The 16,805-nt window shown below is 40.4% G+C and overlaps 1 protein-coding gene across 9 annotated transcripts in view; it reads right to left on the bottom strand.

The window, feature by feature from the left end:
* LOC134542678 (TGF-beta-activated kinase 1 and MAP3K7-binding protein 2) overlaps positions 1-16,805 on the bottom strand; it is a 213,601-nt gene that overhangs the window by 83,351 nt on the left and 113,445 nt on the right. For all 9 annotated transcript variants that reach the window (XR_010076845.1, XR_010076844.1, XM_063387121.1 and 6 more), the window contains one exon: positions 5,155-5,248. Coding sequence is in view for 7 of the 9 variants with exons in the window: in XM_063387121.1 (XP_063243191.1) it covers positions 5,155-5,248 (94 nt within the window). In the remaining 2 variants the exon portion in view is untranslated. The remainder of the gene's footprint in view (positions 1-5,154; positions 5,249-16,805) is intronic.

The raw sequence follows: 16,805 nt of genomic DNA, 5'->3' as shown, positions 1-16,805 counted from the left end.
ATATTAAGATAAAAAAATTACAGAAAACAAGACTGAATCAGCTGATGTTGGACAGTACGGACAAAAATGTTCAACCTCTAAATATCAGACAGCACAAGAATTTCGTTTAAGGAACTTAGTCACGAAATATAATTTAACAACACAGACGAGCACAGTGAGCTAACAACGACAGGCAACGCAGCAAACATATAAACACAGAGATGAGGATAAAAAAGTACAATGAACAACACAACGACGATAGCACTGACGAACACAGGTTTCCAGTGACAACAATTGAGACGTTTCGGGAACTGACATCTGTTACCGTCATCAAACAGACTGATGTTGGACATGATTTATTTTCCTAACATAACTAAAAATTAAGTGTTTTTGGGAGGGGTCCAGGTTAGGGAAGAGACTTAAGTGTGTCCCAGGCCGAAGCCCATACGCTATACTCTTGCTAGGTTTAAGCCATGCGGGTAGGGTACCATGCATCAAGTACTAGGAGGGGATTGGCCAGCCATGGCAGCGATTGGCGCCATGACTAACTCCCTTCACTTCTTAACTCTAGACTAAAAACTACATAAGTCGGGCCCAGGTAAAACCTGCACAGACACAGGGAAAACCCCAAGGCACTTACACACGGGCTGCAAATTTTCATGCATTAACTTCAAGAATGTTGGTTACAGGAAACAGTGCGATGGTTAGGGAAGAAGAGTTGGACAGAATAGAACAAGTCTACCATCCAGGGGTAGAGCACTTGGATTTGGGATGTCCGCATTAGGTTTGGGGGGAGCTGGTTTGTTCGGGGATGACTTTGTGTCGTTTCCCGCCAGGCTGCCAGCCAGCCTATACTAGACTAGAAGGGGAAAGGTATTTGTGTGTGCCTATAAATAAATTTATATATATTATTTAAAAATTTAAAAATGTTTTTGTTTGGTTACATTAATAAATCGCGAGCCACGAGTTATTTGATTAGTAATTTGTTTGTCGCAAATTGGTGCGTGGGGCTACACTCAGGAGTGGATAGATCTGCAAGTTGACCGAGGTCGGTTACAGAAGTTATCCAGTCCTTCATCGCGAGGCCCTAGCCTCAACTACTACACGATCGTCGGCTATGGTAGTGTGTGTGCTGTGGGAGGACCCTTAACATTAATTAAATCAAAAGCTAACCTAAGTTACATAACCTGCCAGCATACATGTGTGTAGTGAGCTGGTATATTGTAGTACAATTGGACGCACACTGCCCTTCCTTGTGCTAAGGCATAGGGCATAGACTCAGCGCGTGTGCGCACACCCGGGTCCGTCTCAGGCGACTGAGCTCCGCTCGGCGAGCGCAAAGTGTTAGCGCGCCGGGCGCTGTGATTGGCCAGCAGACTGCTCAGCCAATCCCAGTGTTCACGCGTCGGGCGCTGTGATTGGCCGGCAGACTGCTCAGCCAATCCCAGTGTTCGCGGGCCGGGCGCTGTGATTGGCCGGCAGACTGCTCAGCCAATCCCAGTGTTCACGCGCCGGGCGCTGTGATTGGCCGGCAGACTGCTCGGTCAATCCCAGTGTTCGCGCGCCGGGCACTGTGATTGGCCGGCAAACAGCCAATCACGCGGCGCTAGGGCGGGAGGTGCGCCAGGCATTTGTACTTCTGTTCCACGTCTGGGTCATGATTCCCGAGAGAGAAAACATGTGGTTATAACTAATTATGTTTGTGTGGTCCTAATGTATAAGTCTTGCAATGTCTCCGAATAAGTTATTGCGATGCAATGCTTCGACCGGGCAGTATACTGGGGCGTCAATAGGGGGTGTTTTAGCTGCAGTTACCCAGACTGGGGCTGCATATGTAGAGACCCGTGAATTTCGCGGATTCATTTCGTGTTATGCTAAAATTCAAATGATTATACCTTAGTGCTGCTTCTGTCATTGGTTCTGGGTTAATCTGGAGGACTGAGGGCCAATTAGAGACCCTCACTCATAGAAATGTCGAATCACAGGCCATCCATTCGAGACGACTCACAAGTCAACAGCCAATGAACAGTTGGCATTTTCCCGAGTGTGTAAAGGATATTGGAGTCTATCCTGGAGGTCATTGAATCCGCGAAATTCACGGGTCTCTATGCATATGTTAATATCGGGCGTATGAGTGCCTTGTAGAGCAGTAAGCCATTTTTTTACTATGCCTCCACATCGCCTACTCATGACAGGGTATAGTGTGCTCATTCTACCCTGAGCCTGACCCCGCTTGGTGTCAATATAACGATGCCAGATCAGTTTTATGTCCATGTAGACGCCTAAACATTTTACAAAGTCTTTGTACGGGATGTGTTCGTTAAACAAATGAAATTAGTTGCCTGTTATCGACAGGCGGTAGATCTGATCGTTTAAACACAATAGCTTCTGACTTAGTTGTGTTTACTTTAATTCTCCAGTTCGTGCACCACTGTTCAAAGGCAGTGAGTGTGGCCTGCAATCTGTTGGAGGCTGGCTGAAGATTGTGGGATCTGCTATACAGCACGGTGTTATCTGCATAGCAGCCTAGCATCACTAGGCGATGTATCAGACCCCCTGCGAATGTGGTTGTATGTACATAGGATAAACTGGCAGGGTTCTTTCAACACGCATTAAGGAGCACAAAAATAACATAAAGGATGAAACCCAAAACTCTAGACTTGCCGAACATGTCTGGGACAATAGCCATAGAATATTCTGGGTCTGGGACAATGCTGCACCACTCATAAAGGAATTAAAAGGAAACTTAAGGTATCAGCATTTATTTTCAGCAATACCAATATTATCAGTCAACAAAGCATTGAATTAAAAAATATATGGATACCTTTAATTAAAAAAAAACTAGTTTACTACACAACTCAGTTGCAAAACAACAACCCACACAGCATTCATCACCCAATAATATCATCCCTTTTGTGCGCGGCCAATCAGGATAGTCCTCGCCTGCCATTGGCTGCGCAAGGAGAGGAGCTCCAACCTATATAAACCCATGGTTTTCCAGTCTGTCTGTGCCTGATGACGGGAACAGATGCCAGTTCCCGGAACGTAGCAACTGTTGTCACTAGAAACCTCCTGTGTTCGTCAGTGCTATCATCGTTGTGTTGTCCATAGTACTTGTTTAGTTTCATGGTTGGCTCATTTGTCACACATTAACTGATTCAGTCTTGTTTTCTGTAATTTTTTATTTTAATATTTTTTATTACTTTCGGAATTTTTCCACGACAAACAGTGCAAAACTGCAATGGCGTATGTACAAAATACTGCATTAAATCACACTGTTCTTACATTATACTGTTTCTTTATTTAGGATTCATTTTCGTGTTTTTTATAGCTATTTTCCAGACAACATACTATGCTGTTTTTTTATCCAGTGTAAACTCCTCAAAAAAATATTGTTGCAATCGAAACAGGATTAATGACTGTCAAGAGTTTTTTTAAAATAATAATGCCAACATTAAAAAAAGTTTGAATTCATTGTTAATTTTGACCAAACCACGATTTTTTTACTCAACTTTGAGCTAACAATACAGTTTTTTGTGGAGCTAACAATGCTTTGAGAAGGCAATAATGTTCTATGTCGAACTAACAATGTTTTGAGAAGACAATACTGTTGTATGTCAAGCTAACAACGCTTTGAAAAGACAATACTGTTGTATGTCGAGCTAACAATGCTTTGAGAAGACAATACTGTTGTATGTCAAGCTAGCAATGCTTTGAGAACACAATGCTGTTTTTTTTGTGGAGTTAACAACTCTCTGAGAAGAAAATATTGTTTTAGGTCGAGCTCAAAATGCTTTGAGAAGGCAATAATGTTGTATGTCGAACTAACAATGTTTTGAGAAGACAATACTGTTGTATGTCAAGCTAACAATGCTTTGAGAAGACAATACTGTTGTATGTCGATCTATCAACGTTTTGCGAAGACAATACTGTTGTATGTCAAGCTAACAACGCTTTTTAAAATCCGCTCCAGTAATGTTAACTTTTGGTATTTATTCCACACGAGATTGAGACCAGATATGAGTCAATTGGGAATACGGCTCACCCAGAGGCACCGGTACCAGCCACACGGAACCACAGTCTATTCACCAACCCATTTTAATGTCTTATGCCACGGTATAATGATTATGTATGGGCATTAAAGACAATACATAACAGTAAAAATTAATATCTCTGATTTTAATACTATCTTTACATATTTTCAATTTTTATTTTCTAGAATACTTTTTGTAAGTTTAGGTTTTGCTGGTCAATTCAGTGGATTCAGAATTTATATGAGTAATAAGGTCATAATCCTCTTCATGTTAGTCAAATATAAAGTTATTATAGAAAAAAAATTTCTGATTTGTTACAATAACTATGTGATAATGAATAACTAGGCCTGAAAATATATTTCTATACGTATCATAAATATTTTTAATATATTTTTTACTCAGAAAAATACTACAGGAAATCACTTAGTAACATGTACTTTTACTTTTTGCCATTTACTAAAATCTTATACGAACTAAAAAAAATACAAATTAATTACCACATTTTCCCTGTAGAGACCTTTAACATTGTGTTCATTTTTTCAAATGGTCAATTATAGTGTTGTATTCTCATAACTATTTTAATTTGATTTACCTATGCTTATCAGAATCTATCGCCATATTGGTACACATTTGAAAGAATGGACTCGAGCAAGTCATATATAACCACCGCTAACATCAATGTGTGTTCATAGAATTTACAATCTTTATGCGCTTATGGCGCAAATACTCCAGTCGCAAAGAAGGATATTAGCGCAAAAACAAACACATTTTCAAGAGATACGAAGGTGAATAGGTTTGGCAGTTTAGCAATCTACATAGACAGATGTGCGTACAATAGGAATACCAATCACAGCAAAGACATGAATAAAGTTCTATAGGCGAAAGTACTCAACGCATCACCTTCATCTGAGGATCCACTTGTTATACTTACGATAAATATGCACTTTTATACATTTACAGCTGCCAATAGCTGAATCTACTCCTTCAACTGCATGTGACACTTAATTGCAACTAGACATGTTCAATGCTAAAAGATCGTTCTCTGGAATCCTGATTTAGATATTTTTTCAGTATTTTTTTTTGCCACGTGCCTGAATATTATTGTCATGGTAAGCTGAATGCATGGAGCAAGACCGCTCACCGGTGTTGTCGGTGTCGTCCACCTCGTGTGCCATCAGCTTGCACTCCTCCTGCAGCCACTGGATGTCCGCGCGCAGCTGCTGCACCTGCTGCAACTGAAGAGCGCGCAATCAGGCCGTGCTACACGCTGCGCTCCGTGCCCCTCGACCGCTCTGTAGTCTCGCCAGTCAGATGGAGGTCTTCATCGGACGTCGCGGCTTTTCAGAACTGAACACGGTTTTCACACTACACACGTCCCTGAATTTTCTACCAATTTCTCCGGAATTCCCAATAGTTTGTGGAAAAAAAAGGGGGGGGGGGGGTTGACTGTAAGGTCGGTTTACGGACGATAATTTTACGTGATAACGTCAAAAGAAAACATTGATGAAAAATTGCATACTTTTTTCATTTTCAAATAGGTATAATTTACAGTTTTCGCAAATTTAATTTAAATAATTTGTTTAAATATAATCACGAACAAGTTTAAAACAGTTTAAAAAGCCCGCCTTAACCTGTTTGATATTATAGAAGTTTTTCTCGCACGGTGGTTGGCCGGTTCTTGCACGCTATGGGCTCAGGCGGAACGAGACAATTTTTCGTGCGTGCAGCCAGCGTTCATCGATTAATAAGACGTTATCACGTCAAAAAATAAAATTTTATATCTTGCATTACAATACCTGTGCTTTTACGCTGCCGCCGCAATTAATTGTTTACCCGCGATAAATAGTAATATATAATATGTTTTCCATATACTATAGACAATCCTGAATTAACCCTGCAAGGAAGGTTTCTGAATTCCTACAGGTTTGTGAAAAAAAATAACAGTTTACAGGTTACATTACAATCATCCGTGTATTCACGCAATCGCCGACATTCATTGTTTACAAGTGTGGTTTTTTTTTTTTAAATTTTTTTAGAGAACTTTTAGTCAATGTAGGTTTTTTTTAAAATAATGAATTTCGTTTAAATAACAACTGTATGGCAGTTGTAAGGAATTCTTAATGCTTGTATTTCATATTTGTTGTTTTATTAGAATAAGTAGTTGTATTACAAAATGTTTGTTTTGTTACATTCCATTTAAATTACGATCTATTTTGAGTCACGATGTAATGAACGAATCAAATGGGAGCCTAAAATTTGAATTGAATTGTAAACGTTGTTCATTTTCCGTGCGGAATACGTGCTGTGCACTGAAGTAGCTGACACATTTAATTTTGCAGGCTTTTCTTTGATTACAGCCGTCGTATATTCTGTGTTCGTTATAGCTGGTGTTTCGTGTGTCCACGTTTATCCCTCGATCCTAAAGATTTGATCCTGTTGTCTTAATCCTGTGGTACATAATGCTTGCTTTTTTAAATTAGTACGTCGGGAGATCCCGATGACATGATCCTGTTGGCTTGATCCTGTGGTTCATAATGCTTGCTGTTTTAGTTCAGTACGTCGGAAAATCCTGCACATAAAATAAATTTAAAAATAAGAAAGAATTGATTGTAGGTTGAAAAAAAAAATCATTTTTTCGACTTACGATCATAATTCATTAATATATGCCATTTTTTATGTACAGGATCTTCCGGCGTACTGAATTAAAATAGCACAGGATCAAGCCAACAAGATCATGCCATTACGATCAAGCCTTCAGGATCCAAGGATAAACTTCAATGAAACGGAAGAATTTGCGTATTTTTAATTCTCATAGTTGGCTACACTTGCGTTAAACAAAGAGATACACGATCGCGGTTAAACAATGACTGGCGGTTCTGGTGTGAAGACAAACACAGGTATTGTAACGTAAGCTTTAAAATTTTATTCTTCACGAACCAGTAGGAATTAAGAAACACTGTTTTCAGTGTTAATTTAGGACGTCTCTAGTACTTGTAAAACATATTTCCCGTTTTGATTTACTTTCATTTCCCGAAGCCACGATGTCCGATGCTGGCATAGTAATGTAAGCTATAAACTATTATTTTCACAAACTAGTAGGAATTAAGAAACCATCCATTCAAGGTAAATTTAGGGACGTGTGAAAACCATGTTTTCTGATTATTATTTCCGTTTTAAAAAGCCGCGATGTCCGATAATTACCATAAAATGCAATTAATATAAAACAAATTATAAGGAATGCACGAAAGAACAAAGTTGCATGCTGGTTCCAACTTATAATTTATTTGATACTACAAAAAAACATAATACAAAGAACTCCGCGAAGACCTTTATAATATAGGTAAAAGTAAATAAAAATGAGAAAAATTAAAAATCGTGTGACAAACAATAAATACATAAGCGACAAGGTTAGACAACACAAATTATATATATATATATATATATATATATATAATGTTCCAGCATCTTACATGTCATAGAAATAAACAAATAAATTAGTAAACCCTCAATGGCATAGACACACAGAATGAATACCACTGCACTATTAATACCAGAAGCAGTAAGAGGTGTGAAATAAAAAGAGGTGATGTAATATTACAATGCCACATGTGGGTGCTGATATTGTAATACAATTTATTTTACTAGTATGAATTTTGCAAACCAATACAATTAAAACCTTAAGAGGTACAACTTGCAAGTAGGTAATGAAATCATTTGAAACAAATATTCTCACTTACAGCTCAGCACCAAAATACACAAAAAAGAAAGAATAGGCTTCTAAGAGGTTCGAAACCATCTGAACGTCTCAGCGCTGAAATATGAGAGTAAACCATCATTGATACTGCCTCCGCAACAACAAACCCAAACAATGAAACAGGCTGCGGCACTATGCTAGCAAATTTGGTTGATGCGGCCATTCCTAAATATCTCTTGAAAACACATTTAATTTTTATTTAGTTAAATTTCTTGTATAGCCCATGACGCTTATCGTGTTCGAAAAATTAAATCACCCGATTGCTTCAAATATTTTTAAAAGATATTTTATTTATTTTACTGAATTAAATTCTTCATAATTTATTACTGATAGCTGAAGTGTTTTCGTGGCAAAAATGTGTCTCGAAAATGACCTAGTTAATTCTGAGAAAATATTTAAAGACATTTTTGGTAAAATGAAATGAAATACCAACATAAAATTTGTAAACAAACAAATGCTAATATATTTTAAACAAAAAAAAAAAACTACTGGCTTGCAATTTCATCTTCGGACAGTAATTATACATCATAAGGAAACATTCCTGAAAACATTTGTTCATTGATAAAAATTATTAACAGAAACCGTCCAAGAGCTGGGATATTATGTTAAATAGCTTAAAAAAATAATAATTTCCATTAAATCCAATATTGACGAACATTCACATAAACATAGTTAATAGATATAATTAAATAAATACACGATTGTGGGCCTCAAGATTCAGCATGCACCAAGTTGCAGCTCATCAGCTCTCCGGTGCAGTTCCATGCGAGAGTGGACTATCAGGCCCATAAGAGCACTCTGCAATGACACACCAACTACACCAATGAAGCTATCACCACAGACTCCTTTGTTCATGGCACATGAGTCAACAGTAGCTGTGAGGAGAGCCTTACTAAGCTATGACGAGAGGCTGAGAAACCCATCCCCTCAGCACACGCAGCCCTAGACACCCTCCAGGCTAGTATCCTGAGGTGGGTCGTCGCTCACGTCAGCTCCAAGCAATCGAAGCACCACTAGCAAGGTTGAGTCCAACACCAGGGATGACCATGGGCCAACAAGAAACCTTAGCGGGGACCAACACCACGGATGGTTATCCCCGAACTACCACTAATTTTTTGCAGCACTTATAGCAATTTCCCTGACGCCAAGAAATGTACAGCCGATCAAGGCCCGGGTAGCAAGAGGCCAGGACTGATGATCAGGAGCAGCACTGGGCATGGCCATTCAGGGCTCGGCGGCCGAAACCCCCAGAAAGATTCCAATCGCATCTGCTCTTGCCCACAGATTTATCCCTGTCACTATTCTGTTAACCTTTCCACATCTGAGGATCTCAGGGGAATGGCTTTCCTCGGAAGAGCCATTCTCAGTTTATGGATGTCTGTGCCACAAGGCAAAGGATTGTCCTGGTGTCGAGAGGCTACTTATTCGCATCTTACATTCTTTCTGTGATCCTGATGGATTCTGCCTTGGATAATAGAGGCGGCAACTCCTATGACACCTCAAACAACAATCAACTTCTCCCAAAGGGATCAGGATCACTCCAGATGTTATTTATAGACAATAATTTGACATACATGCCATAAGTAATATAATGTGCCGGATTTTTCGGTATTTACTCCAGTTAGGGGGTTGAACACCACCGACATAAGCTCCCAAGAGCCAAAGAGAAATGGGTATGTCATTTAATTGAAACATGGGGATGTTTGGAGAGAAGCTACCATGAGAGGCTAATGCAACCCCCATCATCATTGTCTCCCACACCCCTTAACCTAATTCGGCTAACATGTGGTTGACTCATAGGAACCCCCTCCTAAGTCTATCATATCTTTGAGATTCCTCAGAAAAACCACAGACCTGTTATCTGGCCGAAGTGCATCCAAATTATATTAGGTTACCAGGTTAGTAGTCCTCACCATCTGACCTGTGCCCTTAGACAAAACCTCAGCGGGGAATCTAAAAATCGCAAGGGTCGTCCCACAATAGTGCCTAGATTTTTCACGCACTTGCGGGCTCATAAGGCCTGTTAGCCTGTGAGCTAGCACGGTAACTACCACAGTCCAGGAAACAGGAGACACATGGGAAGCTGGTTCCGTAAGCACAGCGCTTCGGATACTTTACCAGCTTCGGTGCCCTGGAACTTACAGTGTTCTTTCATGCCCGGTTGTGTCTGTTTACACAGCAGAAGCCGAGCCCAGACTATCCATTGTCATTATGCCATTGGTTCTTCACAATGATCCGAGGCCTTTGTGACCTGACGGCCTGAGGACCCCGCAGTGCTAACCCCCCCCCCCCCCAGGTACATTTCCGAGCCTTCTGTTGTTGCTCACAGAGAGAGCTTTTCCGCTATACCAGATACCTTTTTCAGGACATCTGAGGATGTCAAGAGACGAGGACTCCCTGGCACAGCCTTCTTTGTTTAACACCACTGGTGCCACGAGAAAGAAAAAGGCTGCCTTGGTGGAGAGATGCTATATATTTGCATCATACACCCTTTCCTCGAATCTGATGATTTATATCTGGGATACTGGAGCGGGCAACAATACCATCACCTCGGTGATATGCACCTTCCTCGTAGGGCCAGATCCACTCCCAGTATTACCTAGAGACAGCTACTATTCTTTATATCAGGTTTCTGAGGATTTGGATGAATTGTTTACCGATCAAGATCATCGATAGTTTCACGGCGCTGCCACTGGGAGCACGATGAACAATGCTACGAGCAATCTGCAGTGCTGCTGACCGCGAGCAGGAGGATGTATGTGTACGGGTGTTACGCCACGAGAGTGCCACCTTCCGACCACTACGGTGGCTTGGTGTCATACAGTCCAATATTTAATGTAGACCCTTGTCTGCATCATGTTTCTACGAGCACTCCTGTGTGGCGATAAACTTTGTTAAAATTTGTTTGCGAGTGGTTCAACAAAGAATTTTAGTAATTTGTTTGGAAAACTCAAAATTTTGACTGACAAGTTTAATGGTGGGTCAGTATATTGAGATCTGCAGCCATTAACTTTAAGTTCAGTTTGAAAAAAAATTAGCAAAAAATTCTACGAATAGCTGGACAGAGTATCTTCGAAAATATATTTTGTATAAGCTTAAACAGGAGTTTTGCCATGAGTTAAATGTCACATAAATGATTTTCATAAAAGGCTTTAGTAATTTTTTATACCTGTATCTTGCAAGACCATGACTATGAAGGCGTGAGGGCTGACAGCGACTTGTGTGTCAGTCGTAGCTATGGTCAACTTGGACACGTGCGAAAATTCTGCATCCGTGCGTTTGTGTGCACGAAGGAATTGCGGAACTGCGCTAATGGGCTCTGGGTCGAGACGGTAAATTTACATGTTAGATTTAGCACCGTGAAATCAACATCAATATTTTCTGTATCTTATAGACTTTTGAGCATGTCTACGAACTTAAAGTATTTGAAATAAGAGGCCATAAACTGCATACTTGAAAATGATTATTGGTGGGCAAGGAAGCTTTTGTGTATGAAGCGCCTGTGTATGAATTTATATAGTTAAGTTAGGCATGCTACGAACTTTATATACAGTAATATATATTTAATGAAGAAAAAGTTAGATTTTGCTCTGATGCTGTCGTATGACATACTTTTGTCCAATTTTGTTAGAAGGCATGTTGTTAAGCACATCATAGAGCTCTTTGGTATAGTGTTTAGTTTGTTTTTACCGCCTACCAAAATTCATAGAAAATATCTATTATATTGTAAATCTTCCATTGGATATTACGTTAAGAAAAGTGAGCCTTTTTGACAAGGATGTTACAATTTTTCTAATGGTAAGCATAAATACATTTTGGTGTAAAATAAGTTTGCTTATACAGCCAGATGGTGGAGACTTTTGTTTAATATAGTAAAGAAATTAATCTTTTTAAGTTATTTTTTTTCCGCAGTATTTACCCTAACCCAAACACTTGATTTTTGTTTAAAATATTTAGCCACTTTAAAAAACTGTTGCAACAGATGTTTTTTTTTATCGGGATTTCGTTCCAGGCAGAATAAAGTATAATTTACCGTCTTTGAACATTGCGATTATTTTGCAATTATTAGAATACTTGCCCTAGAAAGAGTTTCCATGTTGTCGTGGGCAGTAAATAGAGGTATAAGTATTACGTGCCTACACCATAAGATTAGCTCACTGGTTGATCGGACACATGGGTTCGATTCCCGACGTTGAAGTTGGAGGAAAATGTCCGCGGCAAGTTTTTCAATGACATGTATGCACATTAGTCAGGCAAATATTGTTTAAACTCCAGCCTCATTTGATTGTTCGAAATTTTCATGGTAAAAATAAGTATAACTTGTAACTATGGCCAATTAGAGAGTTGGCTGAAGTCTCATGTCACTTTCAAGCCAATCAATGTGCAATAAATGCGACTATATATGAAATATACAATTTATAATGTGTGGAGAACTGGGTTCGAAAGGTAGGTATAGTCCAATTAAGTTTTAAATTAAGTTTTATTGGTTTTAATAATTACTAAATTTTGCATTACTAATAAATAATTGTACTTAAAAATGTTTGATCACCAATCACTGGCACTTAAAAATGTTTATTCGCAAGTCACTCTCAATGTGTGTCAAGTTCCGCAGTTCGCACTCCTCGCTGGAGCCGGGCTCGACAGTGGTTCGCCCCTCACCTCGCGCCTGTCCACACTCAGTCTCGCGCCACTCAGTCGCACTCTCGAGGGGTCTGTCAACCTCTACGCCGATGTCGCGCCGCCCTTCACTCTCGGAACTCTCGGAACTGTCACGGATATCTTCGCGGAACTCCCGCGGAGGCCAACGTCACTCATGTACTTTTGGGTCATCTTTCCAGAACCAACGAGAGCGGCGTGAAGAGTCGCGTCATCCTAGGCCGACCCGACGCCCGAATAGTCGAGAAAGATGGCGCTCATTCACGCCACTCCGCGCGGCGGCCCGTAGAATTCCCAAGGCCGCTCAGCGATAGATAACAGCGCCGAGACAGGACGATATGCGGGAAGCCTAGGGTGCGGGGGGGGGGGGGGGGAATTGGCGACAATCCTTGTGATCCGGCCAGGCGCGCGTGACGTCAGTGGCCGAGCAGGGTCGAACCTGGCATCGCGGTCTGCCTCTCTTGGGCCTAACATCTCGCCGACAGCAGGGTGACTGGCCAACCACACAGGGCAGGACTGGGCAGCGGGCTATGCCAAGGAACTACCTGAGCGAGGTAGGGGATCAGAGGCCGCACTGGGATCACAGCAGGACTGTGTGATGCCAGACGGTGTTGGTGTATTGCTACTGCGCCACCCCACTTCACAACCAAGAACATTTAATTGTGCACACGTTAAAAAGGAGGATATAATTTCATTGGAAGGCATCATCAAAACACAGCAGCAAAGTCTCGGTTATGGTATCTAAAAAAAAGAAGAAATTAATGAAATATATTACAATAATAAAATAGTTTAGAGTAAAATGTCTGTACACTGCAGAGATTTTCGGAAAACAATTACAGGTACCTAAGGGCTTATACCATTTTTGAGAACTTGTATCAACAACTTTTAGAATGTTTGTATTTATATTTGTCCATTGATTCCGGCATCACGCGAAAACTACAACACGAATATTGATGAAATCAACTAATTAAGTTAATTTTTCATTTAGAAGGTCGTAAGAAGTGAGAAGGGAGTGCGTATTGTTTTATATTTTAAAAAAAAATTCTGAAATAAGTGAAGCAGAAGTGAACATAATATAGAGTCGACCTATGAATAATACAAATACAAAACATACCAATTTATTTAATCATTTTCCCAAATCCTAGCCCTTAAAATGTAAAAAAAAAATATTTGTTATATATACATACATATATATAAAATACATTATCAAAATAGTCTAAAGTGGTACCAAATAAACTGGACAATTATTTCATACATTTACAATTTTGTCATGAATGTTAAACCGTTTACTAATTTTCACACAATAATTATTTTTATCTTTGTACGAAGACTAGTTATGGATATACAGCTACAATAGGAAATGCTGCAATTATCCATTTTTCGGGGGGGGGGGAGAGAGAAAAGGGAGGGAAGAGAGAGAGTACGACCAGGATTTTTGGGAAAATAAACATCTGATAGTAGTCTAACAAGTGGCAAATTAAGTTCTCACATAATCGCAGTGACGTATTCATACATTTAGGTTCGCCCCTCCCCTACTGTGGCTGAAAAGTGAAAATTCAGTCGATTAATCACACTTCTAAAACTTCTAAATGAATAATGGTGAAATTCTGTTAGAGGAGGGAGGCCATAAAAACCTGACTGACGTTGCTGAGCAGGGAGTACCAGTGGTGTAGTGACGTGATGTGTTGTAGATTGTTGCTACAAGGATAACGCGACAATGCTGCGCAGGGAGACCTAGTGGCTACAATGTCGTGCAGGCAGTGTTGTAGGTATTGTTGGGCGGGCAAGCTGGAACAGGTGTCCGGCGATGGTGGCTTGTTGACGTGCACCGACCTTGCTGGCTGCCAGCATGATGCTCGACCCTAGAATAGCTCCTCCGCTCTCCTGGTTGTAAAAATACATTTATTAACGAGCCACCGGCACTTGCGCGCTTCAATTGAGACTGCGGCGTGAATGCTTGCGCCCTTCCCCAGCTGTTTCCTGCTTCCACCCGCATCGGCCCGTCCCGTGCCAGGCAGCTGGTAGGGTAGCAGGGTAGCAGGGTAGCAGGGTAGCAGGGTCGCCGGCTGCACGCCAACCAATGTGATAGTGTTGCAGTTCAAGCACTGCATGTTATCAGTGAAACACATTACAAATATTCGAATTTCATCATTAAATCTGTTCACTTATTACAATTGCAAACACGAACGAAATTAACTAATAATTCCAACAAACATTGTACATACATTATAAACACATTAGCTAACTCGAATATTAAAATATATTTTTTTCCAGACCACAAAAATATTCAAATATTACATGCAAACGCATAGAATAATTTTTTGACGTGATAACGTCTAATAAATCGATGAACGCCGGCTGCACGCACGAAAAGTGTCCCGTTGCATTTTGTCCCGTTACGCAAATTGTCCCGTTACGCAAATTGTCTTGTTACATTGTGTCCCGTTACGCTCATTGTACGCTTGCGCCGCATCTATCTCTCTTCCACTCGATTGCAACAACCATCGATTTGACTTTTTCGAGGCACATTAAACTTGAAACACTCCCATTCGTTTCCTACTTTTCTTATCATCGTCCTATCCTTAACAGAATAACACAGTTTGGAAGAAGTTAAATAGCAAACATGTGTAAAATTTATAGTTAAAATAATCTCTTTGTTGAAGTAATAAACATATTTGAATTAATGAGTGCAAATAAAAGTAAATCTATCAGTTAAATTGTAGATTTCATTTCACTCCTTCTTTGTATCCATACAAAATAGTGATAATTCAATACAAATGATTCAATTTTATTCATAAAAGTATGCAATCATTTCATCAATGTTTTGTTATGACGTTTGTCACGTTAAACTAACGTCCGTAAACCGACTTAACAGACAACCAATTTTTTTTTTAATTTCATGGTTACAATTTGAAGTTCCAACTAATAAGGAAAGAATAGTTATGAACTGAACAACGCACACAATTATAATGACCTATAATGAAAAGGGACATACAATAACTGAGAAATGACAATTTGTTCACACCCCTTTCCGTTCCTTTCCCCACTACCCCGCCCATAGTAGTCTGCGCATGCGGGGAGTGCTCTGGTTCGGGTGTACAAGCTAACGTCTCTACATACTCCGGGTCCATGGAGGCTGTCTGCAGGGTGGCAATGCGTGGCGTGCTAGAATAAGCAATGTGAAGCATCTATATAGCCTTGAGAAAAAAAATTAAAATAAAAAATTAAAATAATGCATAAAAACAAAATAAAAACCGAATTAAGTATTATTCATAGACTATGATAAGTCATTTGATTCCGCCCTGCGCGGCGGCATGTTTATTTAATTGTAACATATATCTTGTGTTACTGACTTCTACTTCTTTAGTTTTAGGTGCTGACTGGCAGCGGAGTGAGTGGTCAGTGCAGCCACTCACCGCCAGGGGCGCTTGCGTCCCTTGTCACTAAACCCAGTCCTGGATACACGAGTCCAAGTGCCCAACCCCCCGCATGGTCGACTCTTTTCTACTCTGTCCAACTCTTCATCCAGACCATCCTCTGTCTCCTGTATTCTCCTACACTCCTGCACCCCGCATGACAGTGCCCAGGGTTTTCCCTGTGTCTATGCAGGTGTTACCTGGGCCCAACCTATCTCTAGTTATAGTCTAGATTTATGAGTGAGGGGAGTTAGTCATGGCATCAATTGCTGCCATGGCTGGCCAATGCCCTCCTAGCACACGATGCATGCGACCCTCTCCCTGCATGGCTAATCCCAGCATGACTAGGCGTATAGGCTTCGGCCTGAGACGCACCTAGGTCCCTCCCCTAACCCGGACCCCTCCCCAATACACTTAGTTTTTAGTTAGGTTAGGAAAAAATGCTTTAGTATGGCTCTTCGCTTCACATAATACCAGGCAGTGGTGCAAGGAAGGCCAAGTCTCTCTTTGTCAAAGTGTCTGGTAAATGTCTCGAAGGCCGTGCGGTCAAATACGTATATTTAACCCAGAGATCCGAGCTGTCATTGTTCAATTCACCTTGCTTCCATGGTATTTTGTATAAAAATTAAATTTAATATATCGATGTGTCATAACAGCATTGGCAGGTAATTAACAATGACATTATGTGCATGAGACAGAGCTATACTGGAGCACTCTAGGAAAAAAAAGCATAAACAAATATGGCGGTATCCAAGATGGCGTTCTCCAACAGAAAGAAAAAAACAATATGATGACTGTGATGTATTTCAAGATGGTGGTCCCTAGCATACGAAAACAAGTTTGACATATCATGGCGGCCTCCAGCATGAAAATAAGATGGCGGACATGTCAAAATTCAAGATGGCAGAATGTTCTATGCAATGAAAAGTTCAATGGTTGTGAGTGGGGCGCTCGATGTCAATATGG

Source organism: Bacillus rossius (genome assembly GCF_032445375.1).
Source record: "Bacillus rossius redtenbacheri isolate Brsri chromosome 9 unlocalized genomic scaffold, Brsri_v3 Brsri_v3_scf9_1, whole genome shotgun sequence".
Taxonomy (NCBI): Eukaryota; Metazoa; Arthropoda; class Insecta; order Phasmatodea; family Bacillidae; genus Bacillus; species Bacillus rossius.
The sequence above is the reverse complement of the archived record's forward strand: the minus strand, read 5'-3'. Positions and strand labels throughout refer to the sequence as shown.